The sequence below is a fragment of the Sipha flava genome, unplaced genomic scaffold (assembly GCF_003268045.1).
Source record: "Sipha flava isolate LNK unplaced genomic scaffold, YSA_version1 167_pilon_pilon, whole genome shotgun sequence".
Lineage (NCBI taxonomy): Eukaryota > Metazoa > Arthropoda > Insecta > Hemiptera > Aphididae > Sipha > Sipha flava.
In genome coordinates, this window is record NW_020271856.1 from 648,348 (window position 1) to 671,220 (window position 22,873).

Consider the following 22,873-nt stretch of genomic DNA (forward strand, 5'->3'; position numbering starts at 1 on the left):
AAAAAGCAGCCTACTGGGATTCTTCAGAAGTAAAAAAACAACAATAATTCCTCTCTAGATTCATGGAATATTTATAGGACACGTCTATAGAATAACTGTCTTCTATGTGAAACAAAAGCTGGATGTATTCACTATTTATAGAATAATACAAATTATTAAATAATCTTAATTTAAAATGTTTACTTTTAATTTTAGCAACTTTGACAGCAATTAATAATTATCATGATATTTTGTGACACATTATGGGTGGTAGTGCATTGTTCAGAAATAATTGTTATAAATAATGTAGAATTTATCTTCAATATTAATGAACTAGGTTAAAAATGGTAAAATTAAATATTCTCGTTCCACCAAATTTTACATTTTTATGTTCAGAAAAATTAAAAATGATTGTTAAAATGCAATGTTTGTTTATCTTAGGTATCGGGAGTGGGATGATCCTCATGGTGAAACTCCTCCATATCATTTCGGTACTCATTACTCTTCAGCGATGATAGTATGTTCATATTTAGTTAGGATGGAACCATTTACTCAACATTTTCTCAGATTACAGGTTAGTTATTTAAATAATTTATAATTTTTACAAATATAAATTAATACTATGTATATTTTATTAATTTTTTTAGGGTGGACATTTTGATTTAGCTGATCGTATGTTTAATAGTATCCGAGAAGCATGGTTATCAGCTTCTAAAACCAACATGGCTGATGTTAAAGAACTTGTACCAGAATTTTTTTATTTACCAGAGTTTTTAATTAACTCTAACAACTTTGATTTGGGTACTTAATCCAAAATTAAGTAATTATTAATTTATTATTATTTTCAATATGATAACCTTTAGGATGCAAACAAAATGGAGTACAGTTAAATGATGTAGTCTTACCTCCATGGGCCAAAGATGATCCACATGAGTTTATCCGAGTACATAGAGCAGCACTTGAATCTGAATATGTATCACAACATCTTCATGAATGGATTGATTTAATATTTGGTTACAAACAATTAGGTCAACCTGCTGTACAAGCTTGCAATCTTTTTCATCATTTATTTTATGAAGGAAATGTTGATATTTACAGGTAAATATTTTAATTTTTTTATATTAATCATATGTTTAATTACATTTTTTATTAGTATTGATGATCCATTGAAGAAAAATGCAACAATTGGATTTATAAACAATTTTGGACAGATACCAAAACAACTTTTTAAGAAACCTCATCCAAGTAAAAAACAACCAAATAATAGAACTTCAATGCTTGATGCTGCAAACCCGATTTTAAGTTCAAATACCAATTTATCATTTGGTGACAAACTATTCTTTTATCATTTGGATAACCTTAAACCATCTTTACAACCAATTAAAGGTTAATTAATATATATTATATTGCAATTATATAGTACAATACTTTATTTTACTAATGTTATATTTTATGTTGTGTTAGAACTTAAAGGTCCTGTTGGACAAATTCTTCAAGTGGATAAAAATGTATTAGCTGTTGAACAGAATAAAGCATTAATGCCACCCAGTTTTAATAAGACCATTACTTGGGGTTTTGCTGATCATAGCTTAAGATTAGCACAATATGAAACTGATAAACCAATTGTAATCTGTGAAAGCTCGAGTCAATCACCTGGTGAAATTGTAACTTGCGTATGCCCTACATCTAAGACTGTTATTACTGCTGGAACTAGCACTGTAATATAATATATATATATATATATATATATATACATATAAGCATAGGTTTAGTATTACATTTAAAATTTGTTTCAGGTTTTGACTGTATGGGAGTTAGATTTAAATAACAAGTCTTTAAAAATTGTTGATAACTTGTATGGACATACAGAAGCAGTAACTTGTTTGGCTGCTAGTGACACATATAATATTGTTGTTTCTGGTAGCAGAGATTGTACAGCTATAGTTTGGGATTTGTGCACAAAAGCTTTTGTGAGGCAGTTAAAAAAACATTATGCTCCAGTTGCAGCTTTAGCAATTAATAATTCAACTGTAAGTAAAAGTATAAATAAGATTTTGGTTTTAAATTTAATTGTTATATTATGGAAATTATCAGGGCCAAATAGCTTCATGTGCTGGTACTATGTTACACATTTATACTATAAATGGCGAAGAATTAGCAAATGTAGATACAAGTGTTGGACGTGCTGATAGAATGCAACAAATATTATGTGTAGCATTTTCACAAGCTATTGATTGGGATCCTCAGAATGTTATTATTACAGGATCGTCAGATGGAGTTGTTAGAGTACGTTCTTATGGTTATTAATGTAATATTGTTTAATTTTGTATATTATGTATAGCTATTATTTATTTATAGATGTGGTCTATGGAATATGTTCAAGTTCCTAAAGTTCCATTAAATGCCTTGTCGAAAGAATCTTTAGTTTCTAAAGATAACAGTATTGAAAAAAGTAAAGATGTTGGAGAGAGTTGTAGTATATTAAAAACACGACCAATTGCTGTTCAAAGACTAGTTAAACAATTGAGTGTATCTTCTGAAACTGTTAATGAGCAAGGATTGGTAATGAAAAGTGGGTCTGAAAGCAGTCTATCAGAACAAGAGCCTAAAACTCCTGTAAAAAACATTGGAGGTATTGATAAAAAAACTTTTTCTGATGAAAATGATTCAACCCCTCCAGTTCCAGTAATGAGAAAAAAAAGGTATTTTGGATAAGTTTTTAGATGGTGAAAATTATCCTGATTATTCTGGATTATTTTAAAATAATTTTCAGATCAATGAAACCTAATACATTACTTAGGAAATCTGAATGTAATACATCAAGTTCAACTGATGAGCCAAATATTCAACAAGAATCTTTATCAGTTATTGAATCAGCATTAAGGTTAAGTAAAAGTGAAACTAATCTTATAGAATCATTTGTTGTTGTTGACCGAGAAGATTTAAGTCCAAAGATGAAACCTGTCAGTCCTTTGCACAGATTAAGAGATGGTATAAACATATAACATATTTAATTAAAATTTTCATTTTCATATCAGTGTTTAAATATGTAAATATTGCATTATAGGTTTTCAGTGGCAACGTCAGTTAGTATTTCGCAGTAAATTAACTATGCATACAGCTTATGATCGTAAAGATAACACTGAACCAGCTTCCATAACATGTATATCAATTTCTAAGTAAGTATTACATTTAATTATTTATAATATAAAATTATACAGTATAATATATTTTGTTTGGTATTTTATTGTAGGGACCATCGAACAGTATACATTGGTGATGCCAGAGGACGAGTTTTTACATGGAATGTAGCTGAACAGCCTGGAAAAGGTGTAGCTGATCATTGGTTAAAAGATGAAGGAGCAGAGCAGTGCAATTTGTGTGATGTCCGATTTTCATTATATGAAAGACGTCACCATTGTCGTAATTGTGGACAATTATTTTGCTCAAAGTAATTGTTGTTATTCTTCTTTCTTGAATTTCACTAATTGTTAGATACATTCTTTTACTTTAATTTTTTCTTATTTTATAGATAAATTATTTACTATAGTTAAATTGTATTTGCTCTTAGGTGTAGCAAGTATGAATCTGAAATATCAAGATTACGAATACTGAAACCAGTACGGGTGTGTAAGCCATGCCATACATCATTGCAGTCAGCCAAACATACTTAATTCTTAATTAGGAGCATTTGGATTTTAAACCAAAAAAAATAGTCAAAAATGAATTAAATTAAAAAAAAAAAACATTTAAAATGGAATTTTAAAGTTTAAATGCATAAAATTGCATATTTTTAAATTATTTATTTTTATCATAACAACTAAGAAAAATCAAAATTTTCTTGTTTTATTTAAACTCATAATGTTAAATGAATGTATTCCTAAAAATTACATTTAATTAAGTAAAAACTCATTTTTAAAAATCCAAACCTCATAATTATAAAAAGCTAATAATTATATTGATAAAAATGTTTAAATCAAAATATTGATTGGCTTAAAAATGTAATCAAGGTTCTGTCATTTGTACATAATATTCCATGCTGACAAAAAAATAATTGTATATTTACTAACCCACCAAATTTCTAGTCTTTATTGACATTTTTACAAGTGTATTGTTTAAAATTGTTACCTTATATTAACTTATAGCAGTTGGACAATAATTTTATATAAAGAATCCATTAAGTCTATTTAATATAGACCCTGGGAATAGATTTATAAAAGCAAATAATTCCCTATTGACTATAAATTGTGAAAAGCAAATAGTTTAATTGTTTAATCAATTATTGAGTTACATTGAATCAAAAAATAATTTTTGAAAATTGTATTAAGTTAAATTATTGCTATTACTATTATTATTATTATTATTATTATTTATTATTATTTATTATTATTTATTATTGTCAGTAGGTTTTATTATTTTTTATAAATTTGTTATTTATTTATTTTTTATGTTTTTTTAAAATATATGACTAGTGCAAGTTTTATCTATTAGTTTCCGTCCAAACAATTTTATATCGATAAAATAATATCTCAATTTTCCATTTCCTTGTATTTTAATCTAATGAATTAGAAATTAAATAGGTTAGAATTGTTTCCTACATATGTTTAAGGTATTCTCTTTTAAAAAATATTATATCTATAATATCACCTGATGTTGAATACATTTTTCCTAATTTTATTTATTTAATTCAGTATCATTTACTTGTTTTTTGCATGCATCATTATTTGATCAAAATTATTTTATTTGTGTATGAACTTGTAATTAATTTGTATAATATAGGTTCATAAACTGAGCACAAATGCAAACATTATGACTTTGATGAATCTTATTTAGATTTTTTTTCAATCTTTTGTAATGTGTAATTGTTATTTTTATATTCACTTAGGAAATGAATATAAAGTTTAAGAAAATATTTAAATAACATTAATTAAATATAGACACTAGGTATAATGATGAATTATAACATTATTCTTAAAAATAGACATATTTTTTTAGAAATTGAAATAACACATACAAAGTATTGCGTATTCAATTTATAACACTCTTAAAGTGATAACATTTTTAATTTAAAACACTATTTTCTGATATTCTAGTTCCAAAAAATGAAGGAATTTATTTCATTTACTTGTGTAGTTTTTAATGAAATTAATCTGTGATAAACAATAGAAATAATTTATGTAATCAAGTAGATTTGTAGTGCTATGTAGATTGAATTATTAAGTGGGATGATTGGTATTTAGGAATTTTATAGTAAAAATTACCATTATAACTTATTGGTTATAGAAATTTTTCATTTAACGCTTTTATTGATTCAGTTACATGTATTGAAATATTGAGCCTTGTGAAAATCAATGTAACAGTCCTTGAAAATTTCTACTACCTAATTTTTATATTAATCATTAAAATCTTATAATTTATTAACAATTTAAAATGTTTTTATTGTGACATTATTCGTTTTAACGATTTTACGAATTCAATGCGATTTAATATACCTGATAAGAAGTTATTAGATTTTTGTATGTTCCTTAAATGGTTTGCTGATTGTAACATGTGCTTCATTGCTTTTTTGTAAACAAGTTCAACTTCATAATGTCTATCTCGTCAGTCAAATTTAATTATTTCAAACATTAATTAAAGTTCGTACTACTTTAATAAATTAAATATTTACCTAATTTTTTTTTTTTTTATCAATGACAAAATTCATAATGGTAAGCTATAAATAGATGTACAACTCATACAAGGAACTGTTGAACATGATATTTGTCAGATTATAATGAACGTTTCAGTCTGTTGGAAGAATATTTTTTTATTAACATGGAGACTAAATTCTCACTGAATGGTGTATGAAAGTTAACCAATGGACTTCACTGCCTAGAATATATGCTCTTTACTAAAATGTTGAGCCAATAAATCATTAAATGTAATACTTTTAAAGTTATCACATGTGTTGTGTGTTTAACACAGGTATTATTTTTGGAATAACCTATTTTATTGTTAAAGATTCATCAAGTTATATTTGTTTATTAATATATGAATTATAATATGTTTTATTATTTGCTTTTATAAATATTCATTTTTTTACTAATATTCTCATGTATATGAAACACTGAGTATATACAATATTTAGATAGAAAATAATTATAATTTATAAATGAAAAAGTATATATAATCAATTATACAGTAGGTAAAGAATGGTTTGCTTGTATTTAGGTTAATAAATATAATTCTATAGCTAAACATATATTAAGAATTATGAAACATTTATGTGTTTGAATAAAATAATTATTGTGTGATGTCATTAATTTTATTTGTACTGCTAATAATCTACTTTAAAGTCAATCAATAATTTTATAACATATGATATACAATGACATAGACATTGAAACATACTTAATTAAGCTCATAGTCGTTTCATCATTTGATCTAGTACTGTTTTTTGTTTATGAGTATTGTAATAACAATTATTTTAGTTTTTTCCTTGAGAAAATATTATTCCAGCTTCTATTGATTACAAATAATTACAAATATACTGTGATCCAGATGATATTCATAGTAACATGATCATTATATGGTACATGATCAGTTTATCAGTATTAAACAGTGGCGTACACAGGATTTTTTTTCAGGGGGGGGGTCAAGGTAAAAATATAACACATTATACAATTAACAAAATTATGCAAATCTTTAATATATTTCGACTTAAATAATAGCATTGATAATAGAATAGACTATTCTATAATCAATGATACTTGGTATTCAATACTAGCTCTTCATATTTCAAACTAGTAAAATTTGTAAATTTTAACCTAGACATCGGAGAAAATTTAGGAGGAGGGTTACAACCCCTTATCCCCTCTGCATGCGCCACTGGTATTAAATGATTTGCAAATATGGACTGTCTCTTAAAATTGGTTATAAACAAAATGTTGATCAATGATTAAACTTATTACCAAATTTAAAAAGAATATTTTCAAAATTACCCTTTACCCCTAACCCTTTTGGTAAAATATTTAACGAAAAAGTTACAATAGAATGAATAATAAAATAGCATAAAAAACTAAAATGCTATACTTTTTTCTTCTTAGAAATGTCAGAATGTTATCTACAGGGATAATCTTGTCGTACAACCTTGGTTTGACAGAATTTTTTACTGTTCAGATTTCTTGAAGTAGTATCATAAGAATTAAATGTTAGTTTAGCTATATATATATGCACTAAGAATAGCTCCAAACAAGTTTATTGTTGTAAGTATGTTGTGCTTCAAAGATATCATTAATAGAAATAAAATAATCATTGAAAACAAAATGTATTTTCAACTAATAATAACAATAGTAATAACTAGTTATAAAATGTAACATTTAAAATTTGAAAATAATATAATCCAATAAATCTTAATAAATGAATAATAAATGAAATGCGAACAAAAATTGTTTTAATTGCCAAATAGATTTTGAAATGCATTTGGTAATAAATCAACAATATCTGTAGTAATCATATTTTGTCCCTTTGCTTGAAATGCAATTTTGTTTGTATGTCTAGTAAGTGCACTAGCTGCATAAGCAGCAAGCACTTCTGGATCCAATTCGTCACAATAGTGGGTTTGTTTGGAAGCCCAATAAGCAAAAGTACCCATACTTCCGGCTAATATATCTCCTTGGCCACCACATCGTCTATTCGAACCTTGTTCATTACAAACTAAAGTTCCTCTTTTATTTGCTATTACATCTTCAGCTCCTTTCAATACAATAACAAAATTACCTCCTAATTTATTAATTAGAGCCTGAACATCAGTCACCGTTGGTTCATAAGTTTGACGTCCTATCAGTCTACTAGATAGTTTGGTCAATTCGTGAACATTTGGAGTAAGATAAATGCAACCATTATAGTTCCGAAATGTTTCTGGTTCTATTACATTAAGAGAATCTGCATCAGCAATTATGGGCATTCTTTTATTGTTAAAATTTGATTCTCTACTAATGTGTTCAAAGATACGCCTAACAGCATCTTGAGCAATACAGCTCATACCAAGTCCTGGTCCAACAACCAGAGAGTGGAGTTTTTCTAACCAAGGTTTTAAAAGATCAATACAGTCTGGACTATCCAAATATGGTAAAACAATAAGTTCTGGAGAAAACGACTTAATCACTGGTGCAGCAGATTTGAAACAAAACACATATACAAGATCAGCTCCCGTACGTAATGCACTAATGGCTGCATAATAAGGGGCTCCAGTATATTCTTCACAGCCTCCAATAACACCAATTCTTCCCGATTGTCCTTTATGCAAGTTATGTGACAAAATTGGTAACAGAGTTTTGCATTTGCATAACATATTTATGTGTGAAGTCATAGTGGATATAGTCTAAATTTAAAATAACTTTGATATAAATATTTATTGCATTATAAGTTAATTGTAAAAAATCATAGTAATTCAATTTTAAGTTTTACTAGATATAGATAGCATGGAATACAACTAAGTACTTACAGAATACAAGTTATAAAATAACTTAAAATATAATATTACAGAGTTCAACACTTCAAAAATATATGAACAATTCAAATACAAAATAAAAGATTAATTAAAAAATGACAAAAACCATTGCTTACTTTACATTTCCATTAACAATTGTTATCATTTTTAAGATATAAAAAATAATATTACAGATAATATTACAATGGAATGGACACTGATAACAGTTTATATGTGAAGCATAGTGGCGAACACGATCTTCTATAGCCGGGTACACACCGGAGCACTTAAGTGTAATACAAGGGCGTATTCGTGTTAAGGTGATAGGGGGGGAACTAATTTTTCTTCAATACAAACTTAAAAATAATTTACAGTTCATTACCTATAGCTCATGTTCCTGTTATAATGATAGACTAGTAATTTATATTCTTAATTATTTATACAATACATTTTTTAAATAAATCAATGTATTATATTAAAAAAATACGATCCATGGGGGAGGGCGAATGTCCCCTTCGACCCCCTCAAATACGCTCTAGGTGTAATGTAACGCCTTAATGCAGCGGTTTCCAAACTGCTTCGTTCGTTTTATTCTAATGTTCATGGTTTTATAATAAAAAAATGTAATAATATAACAGTAACTGTTATATCATAATAATAATTGTTATTTATCATTATTTATCCCAAAGAACATATATATTTTACGAAGACTTCGTCAAAGCAGACATCATTCACCTATGGGAGTGTACATACAATATTGAAATTCCGATAAAAAAATATAATTGTCTAATTTTAGATAATACACATTCCCATTCCAGGTATTATTAAGCCAGGTACATTGTATTTAAATGTAATATTTAATGTACATCATATGATTTTGAGTTTCTTTCTATAAACAGGCCGTCGTATAGCCACTATACTATAGCACATAGCATATATTAAATAATTAATATTAATCAATGTATATTTAATCTATGCGCATCAGTGGCGGATCCAGGAGGAGGGCAATGGGGGGGGGAAGCCCAAAATTTGTTGTTGCCGCCAGATATTTTTTTTTATTTTCCCAGAGTTTCATTGATTTCTATACGCGCGTTTGTTGTGTAAAATGTAAACATTATGAAAATATATGTTCACAGAGATGTAAATAATATAATACAGTTAGTGATAGACTGCTTCGCAAATAAGAAGAAGCGACGTTTAGAATTTCTTGTTTAAACTTTAAACTATGAATTATTTAATACATATTAGTTTTTGCTAAATGGTTTTTATTTAAAAAATTAAACCAGGTCTCATATATATATATTTTAATTTATAGTAAAAAAAAAACCTGTAGTAACATAATTGTCCGTATAATTTTTTATTAAATATTTTTAAAACTTGCATATTTGTATCAAAATTGGTCTAATATGCATTTAAAAATTAAAAAAAAGTTAAATATGCAAAATATGCAACTAAAAATTGTAAATAATCTTGTATGACTATGAAACAAATGTGTTCGAGACTCGCAGCTTACACTCTGCGGGCCCGGAACCGGTCTCATATCTTATCGGATTGGTATGTCACCGGGGCCGTAGAGAATATTCTCGAGATCGGCGGTTTGTCGTCGAGTGACTCCCGTGGTGTGAGCCTTTGCGTGTGCCTTGCGCGTTTGGCGTACGATTGTGGTGTGTGAACAGTGCTCTTTATTTATATTTATTTAGTGTCTCTTTTTTTTGTGATCCGCCATCGACCACGAGGTTGTACCCGGGACCTATTCCTGTTTGTCCCTGCCATTGCAGATCGTCCGTATATATCTGAGTTTTCGTCGCACGTGTATTATCCACGGTCGCGTGGGATATAATCCAACGGAACTCAAATATACCGAGGTAATGGGAGCTGTGCCTCCCTTTTTATTATTCCGATTGTAATGCTTGAATTATTATTGTTATTAATTATTAAATTATTGTTATATTGGTGTAAGGGCGCCCAATTACAAATTATTATTATATTGTAGATCTGAGGTTAGACTCGACGGGATTGTGGCGTCGCTAGGTCAACCAGGCGAGGACCGGGCGCCTGGGGTCTCCCAAGACTTAACGGTACAAAAGTCGGCAGTTCGGTGCTGGTGGTCCTTAGACGACACGATGGCGCAGCCGACGTAGCGCGGTCCCGCCACTGAATCCTTTGCGGCCCGTAAGAAGCGCCTAAGCGCTTATACACGGTCCGTAGTTGTAGCCGAAAGGCACCAAACCCAGGGTTACTTGTAATATACCATATAATGGTTTGAATTGTTTCCATTTTGTTCATTATTATTATTATTAAGAAAATTAGTCCCGATACCTTCTGAAAATAGGACGTGCGATTTCAGGACCACATATATTTAGTTGCGTATGGCAAATACGCAGGCGTTTTGCTGCGTCGGCTTAAGCGCAAACCAAATGTTTATATAACTTAGCTATGTTTTGAATGATTATTGAAAAACATGCAAACTCCAAGAAGTTACTAGTTTTAGGCTAATATTGAACTAAACTAATGCTGTACATTTTTTTCAACTTTTGTCCCTCCCAAAAAAAAAAAAAATTAAGCACTGGATCCACCACTGATGCGCATAGGCTCTACAGGCACTTAGGGCCTATGAGCATTTTGGGCTTACGAAAATATGTGCTTTTAATTATTTTGTAATATTATGGTTTTTTTTATTATTATTATAATTTTATACATATAATCAGTACGACGGGAGTTTACCAATTGCGCTTAAAATTTATTTGATAGTACCAATTTCTTGCGAATTGGGCATTCTTTGTACGAGGCTGTATGATCACTAAAACACAGAGCGCATTTAGTCGGGAATGACCGGTCTTTGGTACAATTCGCTGTGAGATGGTCGTCACCACATTTGACGCATCTAGGGAGTGGCAACAGTAATTGCGGGTATGACCATATGCTTGACATTTAAAACACTGAGGTGGGTCATTAATTGTAGAGTGTGGTTTTTCGATGACTACAATGGAATGAAGCAATGTTGATATGTTGAAGATATTGTGGTTATTATTCTTAAGTGCCAATTCGACGTGGAAAAAAGGTAACGGACGTTGGTTCTTTCTTATATTTACCACGCGTATCACAGAGTGTCCATGCTCCGCCAGGGCATCGGAGATATCGGATAGAATAGTGGTATGATGTAAATTGCGAATTACAACCTTAAAGTGGCGCATGTAATGGGGACGGAAGGTATGAAATTCCGCGTTAGTACTTATTAGATCGAAATGGTGGCGAAGGCAGGGTGACTGTTGGCCCGAATTATTAAATAAGATGGTGTGGAATTACACGAAAAATCATTAATACCCGTAAGGTGTATTAATTTTTTATGAAACTCAGAAAAGTTTCTGATGTTCTTTACGTGAATCGCCGGCATATGAATGGACTTCAGTACGTTTTGACTTGGTGGTTGTTGCTCGCGCTCTGTAGCATTGGAGTAGATGTAAATACGTTCGATACCAGCTCCAGGCCGTTGACAAAACAGCGAATCGATTTGGCGAGGTGAAAGATTTGGTTTTTTTCTCATACTTGGGAGAGCTGGAGCGCGAAGACAAATGTCGTTTAGAATTTGCAGCCGGTGATGATTTAAGCGATGCCATACTAATAGATGTGAAACGACTCGCTCCGTTACACACCCATTAAATATGTGTTGATTGTTTGATATTATGTGCGGATGTAAATATGTACTTCCTTAGATGTAAAGTATTTTTTTGGGCTAGTATTTGGTAATGAAGACTCTAAGTCATTTTTGACATCTATGAAATGTTGTGGGATGATAATGTCCTTGTGGGGATAAACGCTTTGGAAAGTTGAGCTTGGAATACTTCTGCTTTTTCAGCATCCGAAACGGCAAGCGAGTTATTAGTATTTTGCAGTGGAGGTGAAAATGTTTTATATTTAAGTAATCGCTTGGTTTCTCGCCATATATACCCATCATTTACATCTAGAGAGTGTAATTTTTTTTCTCACTCGTATGATTTGTGTTTTGCTAATGCCTTGTTTAGTGAGTTGGCAAGTCTATTATAGGCTGTTTTATGAGATGGTAGCCTAGTGGTTTGATATTTAACTCTAGTTAACTATTAGGCAGCGTATTTGTTCAGGTAACATTGGGTAATTATTTTTATGGTTGTGTCTTATTATGCTTGGTACTTTCCCAGGCACCTGATTGTATTTGCATAGTCAAGTTATTTACCGCTTCATCGATATTAAGATTTGACCTAAGTTTAACATTCAGATTGATTCGTTGGTAAAGGATATTTTGAAATTCAAGGCGGTCAGTTGGGGGGGAAAGAGTTTAGGCAGTTCTGTTCGTGCTAAAGTAGTTGCGGACACATGGAGTATAGCAGATGAGTGATCAGAGTTTAGATCTAAAATATTATTAATTAGGCAATGTAGATTGCTAGGGATTTTTGTGAGAAATATATCTAGGATGTTAGGGTTTTTTGCAGGGGAGGATGGCCAGTAGGTAGGATTTGGCGGAGCTAGTACATTGAAATTATTTGCGTTGACAAAATTGTATAAGACAATGCCACGGGGGTTGTTTGAGCGACAGCCCCAAGCATTGTGTTTAGCATTAAAGTCGCCACCTATGATAAAATTGTTTTTAATTGTATTAAAGTAATCTGCAAATATAGCATTCGAGATATTTTAACGTGGAGGGGAATAAAAAGCACCTACAGTAATGGGTATGTTATTTAGTTTCATTACTATAGTACACGCTTGAATATAATCAAAACAGTAATTGGTAAGTGATTGGAAATAACCTAACGCACCACGGCAGTGTGCGCGGACCTTAACATTTAGTATATACAGAGTTTGCTGGTTCATACGTTTTCACCTATTTGATCCTACTGTATAACCTTATAAACAAAATATAAAAAAGATCAGGTTTAGTATACATTTCATTGGTACACAGAACACAATATTTTGCAGTATCTTTTAAATTTATTTCGCAATAATTCAAAAATAATAAAATTTAATGCAAATAGAGACAATAAATTTTAGTAACAACATAAAGTTCTTCTGTAGGCCATTGTTAAATGTCTTTAAAAGTTGATAGGCTTGAAATTAAAAAAAAAAAAAAAATAAATGTTAGTAGTTAATTTTTTTAGTTCTTTTGAGTAACGTTTAGAAAGTTATTTTAGAATCTAATTATTTTCTCAAATTCAGCAAAATATTTAAAAATGTTATCATAAAGTGTATAAAGTATAATTAGAAAATTGTATTTCAGTGTTTGAAATATTTACTTAAATATTTAATTAATTCATTCTTTTAAAAATAATTATGTAAACATTCAAGTTCTATGAAAAAATGAACATGTTAATTTGGCTGTTCCTTTAAATTTATTTATTTAATTTTTATGAATCACTACTTGCTTTCGGTAAAAATAGAAACTTTAAAAAATTTATTAGGTAGGTATATTTTATTTTTGTTTAAAACCCTATACTTAGTATATTATAATCAATATTTATTATTTATACTTATATTTTTAAATTTAATGCCTCAAAAATTGTTCAAATTCATCAAAAATATAAATATCATTCACATTCTATTTGAAAAAAGAGAAATATTTTCCTATATCATACAAAATATATGAATATGAACATGTGATTGTGTGTTGACGAACGACATTCTTTCTAAACACTAGTTTCAGTTCATTATTATATAATTTTCAAAATGTTAACTTAGAATTTTATCTAACCATGACTATATTTTGATTATTTATAGTGAACTAAATATTTTCTAATTTAATTGTTATGTATATGTTACGGGCAAAGTATACAATTTGGTCATTTTACATAATGGCCGGGCATTATATAAAGTGCCCGGCCATTATGTAAAATGACCTTCATATATTGGACAATAAAGATAATACTATGTAATGGTAAAGTATAAAGCATTTTATTCATTTTATTTTAACTTTATAAACATGATAAATATTAACTAGGAGGTACCTATACTAATATTATATTTTATTACTATTTAATTATATTTCATTACTTATTAGTAGTAATTATTTATTACCATTAAGTAATGATAATATTTATACTCAATATTATCAATTTATTACTTATTATCGCATGCACTACTCCCGTGGCATTTTGATGTGCATAGTCTCTCCGCAGCTTTGCACTTGCACTTCCGTGTTTTATATTTTTGTACACACGTACATCGGTCGTAGCCCTGACCACCCAAATTAGAAAATGTCCGTGCTGTCTCTCGGAGTGAAATCTTGGTTTGTGGCACATCATCGACTTTCAGAAATCTTTCCTTGTAAATTACAAATTGGTTTCTACTATACAAAGTTGAAAGGCGACCTTCCTTAGTCCCTATTTCGTACATGTTATTGTTAACTGTAAAACAAATTTTATTAGTTTATCTGGAATCTTAATAATAAAAGTATAGTATTTATAGGTACTCGAAAGAATAACTCCAATAATATTTCTAAAATCACTACGGGCCCTATCGACGTCTGGAATCTTAACCGTTACTGACTGACCAACTTCGCCGGGACGGAAACGATTTTCGGAAGCTTGCTTCATTTTTGTCGCTTGAACTTTTAAATTTTTAAATGATTAAATGATTTTTAAGTGATTCATTTCTACTCTCACAAATAGATTTTATTCTTAAAGGTACAGCTAAAATAAAACAAACACATAGAGTAATTTTAATAATATTACCTACTCAATAAGAAATATTATTACTATTATTTTATTTTATACCTTCGGTATTTTCGATATCGTTGTTACTGTTCGAAGTAGTGGAAATAGAATTCAGAGCTGTTTCGAGGTCTTCTTCGGTTCTTAAATCGCTTATTATATTTATTGGCAGAAGTGTACTCTTTAATCCAATTTTTGCTTTTGTACCGAACATTGTAAGGTGAACATTTTATTCCTAAGTTGAATGAACGGTTTTTTATAAACTGGATAAATTTTAACCCCTCACTCCATTTTTTAGTACGGTTATCTGTCAACCAAGTAGCAAGCATATTTTCAATGTCCTGGTTAGCTCGTTCAACTGAACCCTGGCTCTGTGAGTGACGAGGTTTACCATGAACTATTTTAAGTTCTGGCCACATCGCACATATTTCAGTTACAACTTTATTTGCAAATTCTCGACCATTATCCGATTGTAAAATTGACGGTGCTTCGAATGTTGTGAAAATATCTAATAATACATACGCTACGTTTTCAGCACGTTTGTGTTTTAACGGTCGAAGTAGTACGTATTTTGTGAGGTGGTCCTGGTAAACCAATAGAAACTTATACTCACCATCCGATTGTGCTTGCATATCTATTAGGTCAATTTGACAGCGAGAATTCATCTCAGAAGATATAATTGGTTTTACCAACAGCCCTTTCTTGGCTGTGCTTTCTTTTCATTGACATGATTCGCAACTATTTAAGTATAGCATAATAATATCTCTAGTGATATTTTTGTACTTTGTATTTAACTCGTGTCCCATTCTGTTTCAGCCACCGTGTCCAATTGATAAATGACAAATGATAAAACCAAAATACCAAATCCAACATTGGTATTTTGACTATACTTTAAAATTAAATAGTAATAAAATATAATATTAGTATAGGTACCTCCTAGTTAATATTCATCATGTTTATAAAGTTAAAATATAATGAATAAAATGCTTTATATTTTACAATTACATAGTATTATCTATATTGCCCAATATATGAAGGTCATTTTACATAATGGCCGGGCATTTTATATAATGCCCGGCCATTATGTAAAATGACAAAATTGTATACTTTGCCCGTAACATATATACTCTAAACAAAAGTACCACTGACTTTTTCAACTAGATACCTTGGATGTGAATACTCAGAATAGAATAGTCTTTATATTAATTACTTTTTTTTTTTAATTTAACATAGGTAAATTATAGATATAAAATAAATATTTTTCTTGATTTCAGCACAACTATTATTTACCAATATTTTATAAAAAATGTTATTATTTTATCACACAAGGCTAAACATGTATTTCATTGAAAAAAAACAAATTCATAACATTTTACTCTGAATAATAACTGTTGACAAATAATGACTATCTATATGATTTATTATATATCAAATTACATGTAAGTAGTCTAATAGTAATTTTTTTCCCAGAATTCTTTTTCTTCTCTTTCTTTAATGACTTCCTCAAGGTATGGTTGTAGATAACGATCATCCTACAAAAATAAAAATTTAATTAAAAAAAGATTTATAATAAAAGGTACTAGTTACATAATATTTTTGTATTTTAATATTACTTCTTCAAACTTAGTCCATTGTTCTTTTGGTAGTTCAATTTTTTGTATAGAGAGTTGCATTGCACGTATAATTCTGAATGACCTCTCATCTACTTTATGTGCTGGCAATCGTCTTAATGCTTCTTTAACATCATCATTTTCTTGCAAAACATCATCATGGTGTAATCCTATTAAAGAAAAACAATTAGTAACGACTAAAATTCAAAAGTAGCATGAATTGTGAAAATTTGTAACATACCATATCTATTGAAACCAGAAAGATTGTAGGCCCATCGTTTAATAGCCGCTAAAATAATAAGAAGTACTACAATGTTGGAACTTGGATACATATCAAATTGTTGTCTACTTACCATTGGAAGTTAAAGCTTTCGAAATAGACATATTTATAATAGAAAGTAATCAACCCTTTGAAACAATATGTGTTGCTGAAAAAATTAAATTAACGATAAAAGAAAATTCTGAAAATTCTTTTTATCTCATTGGATTACTGAAATGACCTTTATCAAAGTATGCATTCAGTGTAGCCGTTCGAAATACACCAGTGGATACAACCTTATTTTCATCCGTGATTTGAAGGATCTGTTGTTCGTATCAGATGTTCTTTTGAAGTGATAAAATAATTTGTAATTGGGAAGTTATCAGAAATAATGAAAAACAAAACAAAGATTTGGAGGGAACTCTACTAATACAAGATAATTTCGATAAATTTTTCTATTTTTACTTTTTTTTTTATCATTTATGTTAGTTATAGCTACAGAAAAGTCATATTAGAAATAATCTGCTGACTACAAAAAGGTTAGCACCTAACTCTGTGAATTGTATTCTGTCGATCCGTCTAAAATTGTTGCTTGATCTCAGATCTAAAATTGATGTAAGTATGCAATCATTGTTCTGTTAATGCTGTAATCAATCTTTTTATTAAACATAACCATACCTAGTTATTATTTGTACTTATTTTTTATGCAGTAATGCACATGCAATTTATCATTAGTCTCAATATATTTGTTTTTTTTTTTTTTTATAATGCAAATTAAATATTTTAGCACACTGAGTGGTATTACAAGTTTAAGAGTCTTATAATTATATAATAATGTCTAAAGAGTAGGGTGTTAGTCAAATAAAAAATTAATATATTAATTATTTAAATAAAAATTTATTCTTTATTCATTTGTTTTTCATTTGATTATTCTAGATTATTTTTATTCATTATTTTAATTTTTACAATTATTCTTTATAGTCAATTTTATCTCAAATGATTCGTAGATAATTTAAAACTTTAACTTTATTGAAAATTGAAACTGGTGTTTTTTTTTTATTGTTATATTATCTGCTATCGAAAATTTTAAAACTAAAAATCATAAATAATATTTTTATTTATTTGGGACTAATCTAACTAAACAAACTTTCCATATGAGTATTATATTTTTATCATAATTTTGTTACACGAAAATTGAGTATTCACTATTTATTTTATTTATTTATTCACAAGTTAAATTATTCACAGTACCTAATTTGAATTTTTTTTTCACAAATAAAATTATTTAAAATAAAATATTATTCTTTATTCACAAAATAATTAGTTATTCATAATTTTGTTTGTTTTTGCTCAACTCTGGATGTCCACATGTTTATTTGTTATTTGTATTAATACATATTTATAACATTTGTAGTATTGATATTTTATTTTATAATTGACATTTTTAATGGATATAGTTGGGTTATTTTTAATTTATATACTGCTGTTACTGCCGGATCCACACAGACAACAAAAGTAAAACAAAACAGAAACTCTGTGTTTTTCGACAACATTTTCTAAACAATTGTGTTTTTTCCAATAAATTGTTCATGTTTTTAAAAACAAAATCGTGTCCCGAGCGATGTCGGTAAATATCAAAAGGTTTTTGTTTTGGAAAACATTATTGTGCGTGTGTGGACAAAGTTTTAAAAATAACCAACAGTCAAAAATAATAGTTCGATAATAATATTTTGACAGTAGTTAATAATGTGATAGTGCGGTTTAGGCATTTAGTACCAATTGGTTTATTGCATAGTGTAGTACAGTTGTTGTAAATAAAAAAACCAGTACCTAGCATAAGTAAATCTTCTTAGTTTTCAATATTTTTTTTCATTTTCCACATTTTAATTTATGTCGATTTACTAAAGATAAATGTTCACTATTTTATTTATTTTTATTTAGAAATACCGAATACTGAACATCTGAAATGCTTGAACTTCAGTAACTGACTGAATAGATATCTGATCGCTGAAAATAAGATGTCATTTTGAAATAAATTTGTTGGGTATGGTCAAGAGAAAACAAAAATAAAACACAAACAAAATGTTTGAAATTTTCTTCATTTTTTGTTTAATTTTTACTCATCATGGACACATATTTTTTTTAAGTTAGAAAAAAAAAATTGTGTTTGTATTTTGTTTTTGTTTTGTTTCTGTGTCATCTCTGTGTGGAACTGGCATTAGTTGTAAGAGATTTTAATACTGTAGACAAAAGAGAGATTAGGGGATTAATTAGTGATTTTAAATTAGGTATAAAACTTGTAAAAGTATCGGAAATTTTGTGTTCTGTGTAAAAGTTTTGAATTTTGGTGGTTTCCATATACGATTTGGTTTTACGACTGGGCATTGAAATCAGAGTTTTTGGTCGGAGTGACTTTTGGAACTGTTTTTTTGAGAGTAGCTTTGTAAATTGGGCATCCTTTGTAGTTAGCTGTGTGTTCCTCATTGCAAAGAGCACATTTGGCAGAACTGTGATGGTCTTTAGAACACTATTTCGTGGGGTGATTATCACCAGACTTTATGCATTTAAGTTTGTGATGGCAATTATTTCGTGTGTGTCTGTAGGATTGACAGTTGTGACACTGTGGAGGATTACGTTTCTTATGTGGTTTCTCAATCGAGACTTTGATATTGAGTAGAGACTTAATTTCAAGAACGTCTCTGTTATTGTCTTGTGTTAAAATATCCACAAAGAATAAGGGTAAAGAACATTTGTTTTTATTTTTGACATTGTAAATGAATTTAAGTTGTAAGTAAATTTAACTGAGTGTCCCAAATCAGCTTAAGCATTAATAATGTTATTACTTAAAGTGGAAAAGTCTAGGTTCCCGATTATGATCCTATATGTGCGAAGGTGACAAAGTGTGTATGAATGAAAACTAGCATTAGTTTTGTATAAATGATCAATAATTTTACTAAAGTTTTGGCCACCTGCTGGTTGTATAATGATGTGTGACGACTTTGACCTATATGTTAAACCATTTTGGTCGGTAATGTTGATTAATACCTTATTGAAGGCGGAATAGTTTGAAATGTTTTTGACGTGGATAGGTGGAGCCGTGAGCCCCATATCTCGTTTAGTGTGAAACAGGTTTACTGGATCATCCTTGAGGTTGGTTAGAGACAAAGTTGTTGCTACGTCGTTATTATCAGTAGTGGTGAGTGGGATAAAACGGTTTGGTGAAACATAGACTTTAGTTTTATTTTTGTCATTTTGAACTAATGAAATTGACGAGGCTGATAAATTTTGTTTTGAGGGGGTTTTGGTGTAGGTACTTGGTGAGGTGGGACTGGTATTTTATGTATTATTCATTGTTATGATGTTATTATAAGTTGGAATTGATGGTCAATAATGGCCAAAAAAATTACTAATGATTATCATACCAATAATCGAGCGAATATAATACAAGGCAGTGTACAATGTGTGTTCATGATGAACGTGATGGCCAAACTAATTTATATTTATTGAATTTGCTATTTATTTATTTTTTCTCTTAGTACTTTTTTAAGTTGAGCCAAATTAAATTATTATATTTAATTAATTTTTTTCTGTAAAAACTGATTCAAATATATAAGTAAATTATATATTTATTAGATTTTAAAATTTTATTCTATTCGTTTCAGATAATATATTTTTTTCAAAATGAGTATCTTTGATTTAGAAAAAATGGTGGAAACTGTTGATAACCTTAGTACTTGCTTAGATGTAATGCTATGTTGTAAAGAAGCTGAAGGAGGGCAAGAAATATTAGAATCTTGTGATCAATTGGATAATTTGATTAAATCATTTGATGACCAAATGAATGTACTTGAAAATGCTTTAACAAAAGAAAGAAATGCTGTTAAACTGGTATGTTGACTTACATTATCATTTAAAATTTTTTTATTTGGATTCTTTGTAGTCAGGTCAAAGACAACTTGAAGAACTAAAGAGAATAGAAGAAAGATGTGATTATATGATTGAAAATATTCCAATAAATCCTTCTAATACCAATGAGCTTAATTATCAACATGAAATAAAAGATTATAGAGGTAATAATTTACATAATGTGACCAACATATCAATGTCACCTGTATCAACCTGGAATAATACTTACTCTCCAAATGAAACTTCTATACATCATTCTATCTTTACAAATAATACTTCAATGAGCACAACTATGATGGGACAATCATCAAAATCCCAAGTTTATAAACAAACACCAGATATACCACTTCTAAAACCTGTTGACAACAATGAAATGGATACTGTTCCAAAGTAAACATATTTTATTACTATAAAATATTATTTAAATTACTGTCACAATTTTTTTAGATACATGAAAGGTCGTTTAACTTCATCAAATGTGAATGTTGTAATAAATAGTATTAACATTACATTAGAAAATAAATATGGTATCTTACAAAAGTCAAGGACCGCTTTGAAAAAAAAGGATCTAGATATGTATAATACATGGAAAATTCAACAAAATAGTGTTGGCCAAGGTATGAATCTAGTAAAAATTGTTTTAAAATGTATAGTATAAATTGTGTTTTAATACTTTCAGGGCAATATTTTGTGACTGCTGTGGATATTACTAAATTTAGTGAAACAAAAGTGGACAAAACAACATTAAACATTATACCAATTTTAAGACATTTAAAACGGCTAAAAGAATCTCGAGTAGGCGGTTCTGTTTATTATTTACCTTACTAAAAAATTTTAAATTAAAGAATGAAAATATTTAATTTTAATTAAACATTTACTTGGATTTTTGATATCTTGTTTTATAGTATTTGTTATTAATTGAAAAATTGCTATTTTAACTACTTTTATTATTATATATGAAAATAAAAATAAATTGTTTTCTAACTATTGGCACTATTGTATATTTTATTCAGTTTTTGGTAAAACTGTATATTTTCGTAACAAAAAACATTTGAATGAAACTATTGAATACTGTCATTCATATGAAACTATTAAATACTTTTTATTCAAATAAAAATATCAGAAAACTATTTTATTTGATAAATATGTCCAAATGGTTTTAAATATTTTTACTTAAAATACTGGTTTAAATTTATACCTAGTTTTTGAATTATAGATTTTACTGTAATTTTTACACTACAATGAAATTCATATATGTATATTCAGTTTATAGTTAATACTTAGTATGTGCAGTGGCGCTGACTTGTATTTTATTTGTTGGGGCAAAGTATAAAAATTTGTTAATGCCACCACCTAAAAAGTTAGAGCAAAATAATAACAGGTTACATGTTTGAATGATTATATTGTAAATATAATCATCATAAAGTCGCTCGCAATTTATCATTCCAATTTCATCTATTAGGTAATATATTAAATAATATACTTATTTACGGTTTTTAGACTATAAGTTAAAATTCTTACATAAATTAAAGTGAAAATGAACAGTAGTTAAAATTATAATAACGTGAAAATCTCAGTTTAATAAATAGGAGTAAAAATTTCCAGTTTAAAAAACCCTAGAACAATTATTTTCAAAGTTACAGTTAAAATACTGAAAATCCCGTGCGATTTATCATTTTTTTTTTAAATTGCTGTAACTTGGTCAATTTTCTACTTGGAAAGTTGATTAAGTTACCAAAATGCATTAAAAAATGAGACAAAAAATAATTAGTGGTTAAAATAAGTGGCTGCCAAAAAAGTTGTACTGCATATGCGCCAGTATAATTAAGTTAAAGAAATGTTACTTATTATCAAGGACTGGAACCGTACCTAAAAGAACTGGTTTTGGAACCGGAACCCTTTGAATATTGGGAACCGGAACCTCACCGCAACTTTAATTTAAATAAATTTTAAGATCGGAACCAAACCGGAA

The 22,873-nt window shown here is 28.7% G+C and overlaps 5 protein-coding genes and 1 pseudogene across 8 annotated transcripts in view; 2 read left to right on the forward strand and 4 right to left on the reverse strand.

The window, feature by feature from the left end:
* Positions 1-3,743, forward strand: part of LOC112679761 (WD repeat and FYVE domain-containing protein 3) — a 29,589-nt gene extending 25,846 nt beyond the window's left edge. Inside the window, exons 37-48 of one of the 3 annotated variants that reach the window (XM_025549672.1) lie at positions 421-553; positions 627-780; positions 843-1,077; positions 1,133-1,365; positions 1,444-1,697; positions 1,776-2,009; positions 2,074-2,265; positions 2,338-2,681; positions 2,753-2,970; positions 3,047-3,158; positions 3,233-3,430; positions 3,551-3,653. In XM_025549672.1, coding sequence (XP_025405457.1) covers positions 421-553; positions 627-780; positions 843-1,077; positions 1,133-1,365; positions 1,444-1,697; positions 1,776-2,009; positions 2,074-2,265; positions 2,338-2,681; positions 2,753-2,970; positions 3,047-3,158; positions 3,233-3,430; positions 3,551-3,653 — 2,410 coding nt within the window. Of the gene's footprint in view, positions 1-420; positions 554-626; positions 781-842; positions 1,078-1,132; positions 1,366-1,443; positions 1,698-1,775; positions 2,010-2,073; positions 2,266-2,337; positions 2,682-2,750; positions 2,971-3,046; positions 3,159-3,232; positions 3,431-3,550 lie in introns of those variants that run through there. The other 2 variants (XM_025549675.1, XM_025549674.1) reach the window with 2 other exon arrangements.
* A 3,646-nt stretch (positions 3,744-7,389) lies between these two features.
* Positions 7,390-8,497, reverse strand: LOC112679762 (ATP-dependent (S)-NAD(P)H-hydrate dehydratase). Its single transcript, XM_025549676.1, has 2 exons — positions 8,465-8,497; positions 7,390-8,341 (listed from the first exon to the last, which is right to left on the reverse strand). Exon 2 carries the CDS (start codon positions 8,327-8,329, stop codon positions 7,412-7,414), a length of 918 nt encoding a protein of 305 aa, XP_025405461.1. The 5' UTR covers positions 8,330-8,341; positions 8,465-8,497; the 3' UTR covers positions 7,390-7,411.
* A 6,019-nt stretch (positions 8,498-14,516) lies between these two features.
* On the reverse strand, positions 14,517-15,035 carry LOC112679764. Its single transcript, XM_025549677.1, has 2 exons — positions 14,886-15,035; positions 14,517-14,820 (listed from the first exon to the last, which is right to left on the reverse strand). Exons 1-2 carry the CDS (start codon positions 15,007-15,009, stop codon positions 14,534-14,536), a joined length of 411 nt encoding a protein of 136 aa, XP_025405462.1. The 5' UTR covers positions 15,010-15,035; the 3' UTR covers positions 14,517-14,533.
* On the reverse strand, positions 15,013-16,394 carry LOC112679763 (annotated as a pseudogene).
* A 44-nt stretch (positions 16,395-16,438) lies between these two features.
* On the reverse strand, positions 16,439-17,223 carry LOC112679766 (cytochrome b-c1 complex subunit 7-like). The gene is made up of 4 exons (XM_025549680.1): positions 17,090-17,223; positions 16,978-17,025; positions 16,740-16,906; positions 16,439-16,658 (listed from the first exon to the last, which is right to left on the reverse strand). The coding sequence occupies exons 1-4, from the start codon at positions 17,118-17,120 to the stop codon at positions 16,575-16,577; spliced, it is 330 nt and encodes a 109-aa protein (XP_025405465.1). The 5' UTR covers positions 17,121-17,223; the 3' UTR covers positions 16,439-16,574.
* Positions 17,224-17,379: 156 nt separating this feature from the next.
* On the forward strand, positions 17,380-21,797 carry LOC112679765 (spindle and kinetochore-associated protein 1 homolog). Of its 2 annotated transcripts, XM_025549679.1 has the most exons (6): positions 17,380-17,610; positions 18,937-19,039; positions 20,658-20,883; positions 20,936-21,291; positions 21,349-21,518; positions 21,581-21,797. In XM_025549679.1, exons 3-6 carry the CDS (start codon positions 20,677-20,679, stop codon positions 21,727-21,729), a joined length of 882 nt encoding a protein of 293 aa, XP_025405464.1. In that variant the 5' UTR covers positions 17,380-17,610; positions 18,937-19,039; positions 20,658-20,676; the 3' UTR covers positions 21,730-21,797. The 2 variants fall into 2 exon arrangements, with proteins under 2 accessions (XP_025405464.1, XP_025405463.1); XM_025549678.1 differs by lacking the exon at positions 18,937-19,039.
* Positions 21,798-22,873: the final 1,076 nt, after the last annotated feature.

Bases quoted from the DNA above. Each gene is read 5' to 3' on its own strand.
- LOC112679762 (XM_025549676.1), bottom strand. From the start codon at position 8,329: ATGACTTCACACATAAATATGTTATGCAAATGCAAAACTCTGTTACCA.
- LOC112679766 (XM_025549680.1), bottom strand. From the start codon at position 17,120: ATGTCTATTTCGAAAGCTTTAACTTCCAATG. The intron at 16,907-16,977 runs GTATGTTACAAA...TTTCTTTAATAG, and splicing joins TTCTGGTTTCAATAGATATG to GATTACACCATGATGATGTT. The intron at 16,659-16,739 runs GTAATATTAAAA...TTATTTTTGTAG, and splicing joins AATGGACTAAGTTTGAAGAA to GATGATCGTTATCTACAACC.
- LOC112679764 (XM_025549677.1), bottom strand. From the start codon at position 15,009: ATGAAGCAAGCTTCCGAAAATCGTTTCCGTCCCGGCGAAGTTGGTCAG. The intron at 14,821-14,885 runs GTACCTATAAAT...TTTGTTTTACAG, and splicing joins TATTGGAGTTATTCTTTCGA to TTAACAATAACATGTACGAA.
- LOC112679765 (XM_025549679.1), top strand. From the start codon at position 20,677: ATGAGTATCTTTGATTTAGAAAAAATGGTGGAAACTGTTGATAACCTT. The intron at 20,884-20,935 runs GTATGTTGACTT...GATTCTTTGTAG, and splicing joins AAAGAAATGCTGTTAAACTG to TCAGGTCAAAGACAACTTGA. The intron at 21,519-21,580 runs GTATGAATCTAG...TAATACTTTCAG, and splicing joins ACAAAATAGTGTTGGCCAAG to GGCAATATTTTGTGACTGCT.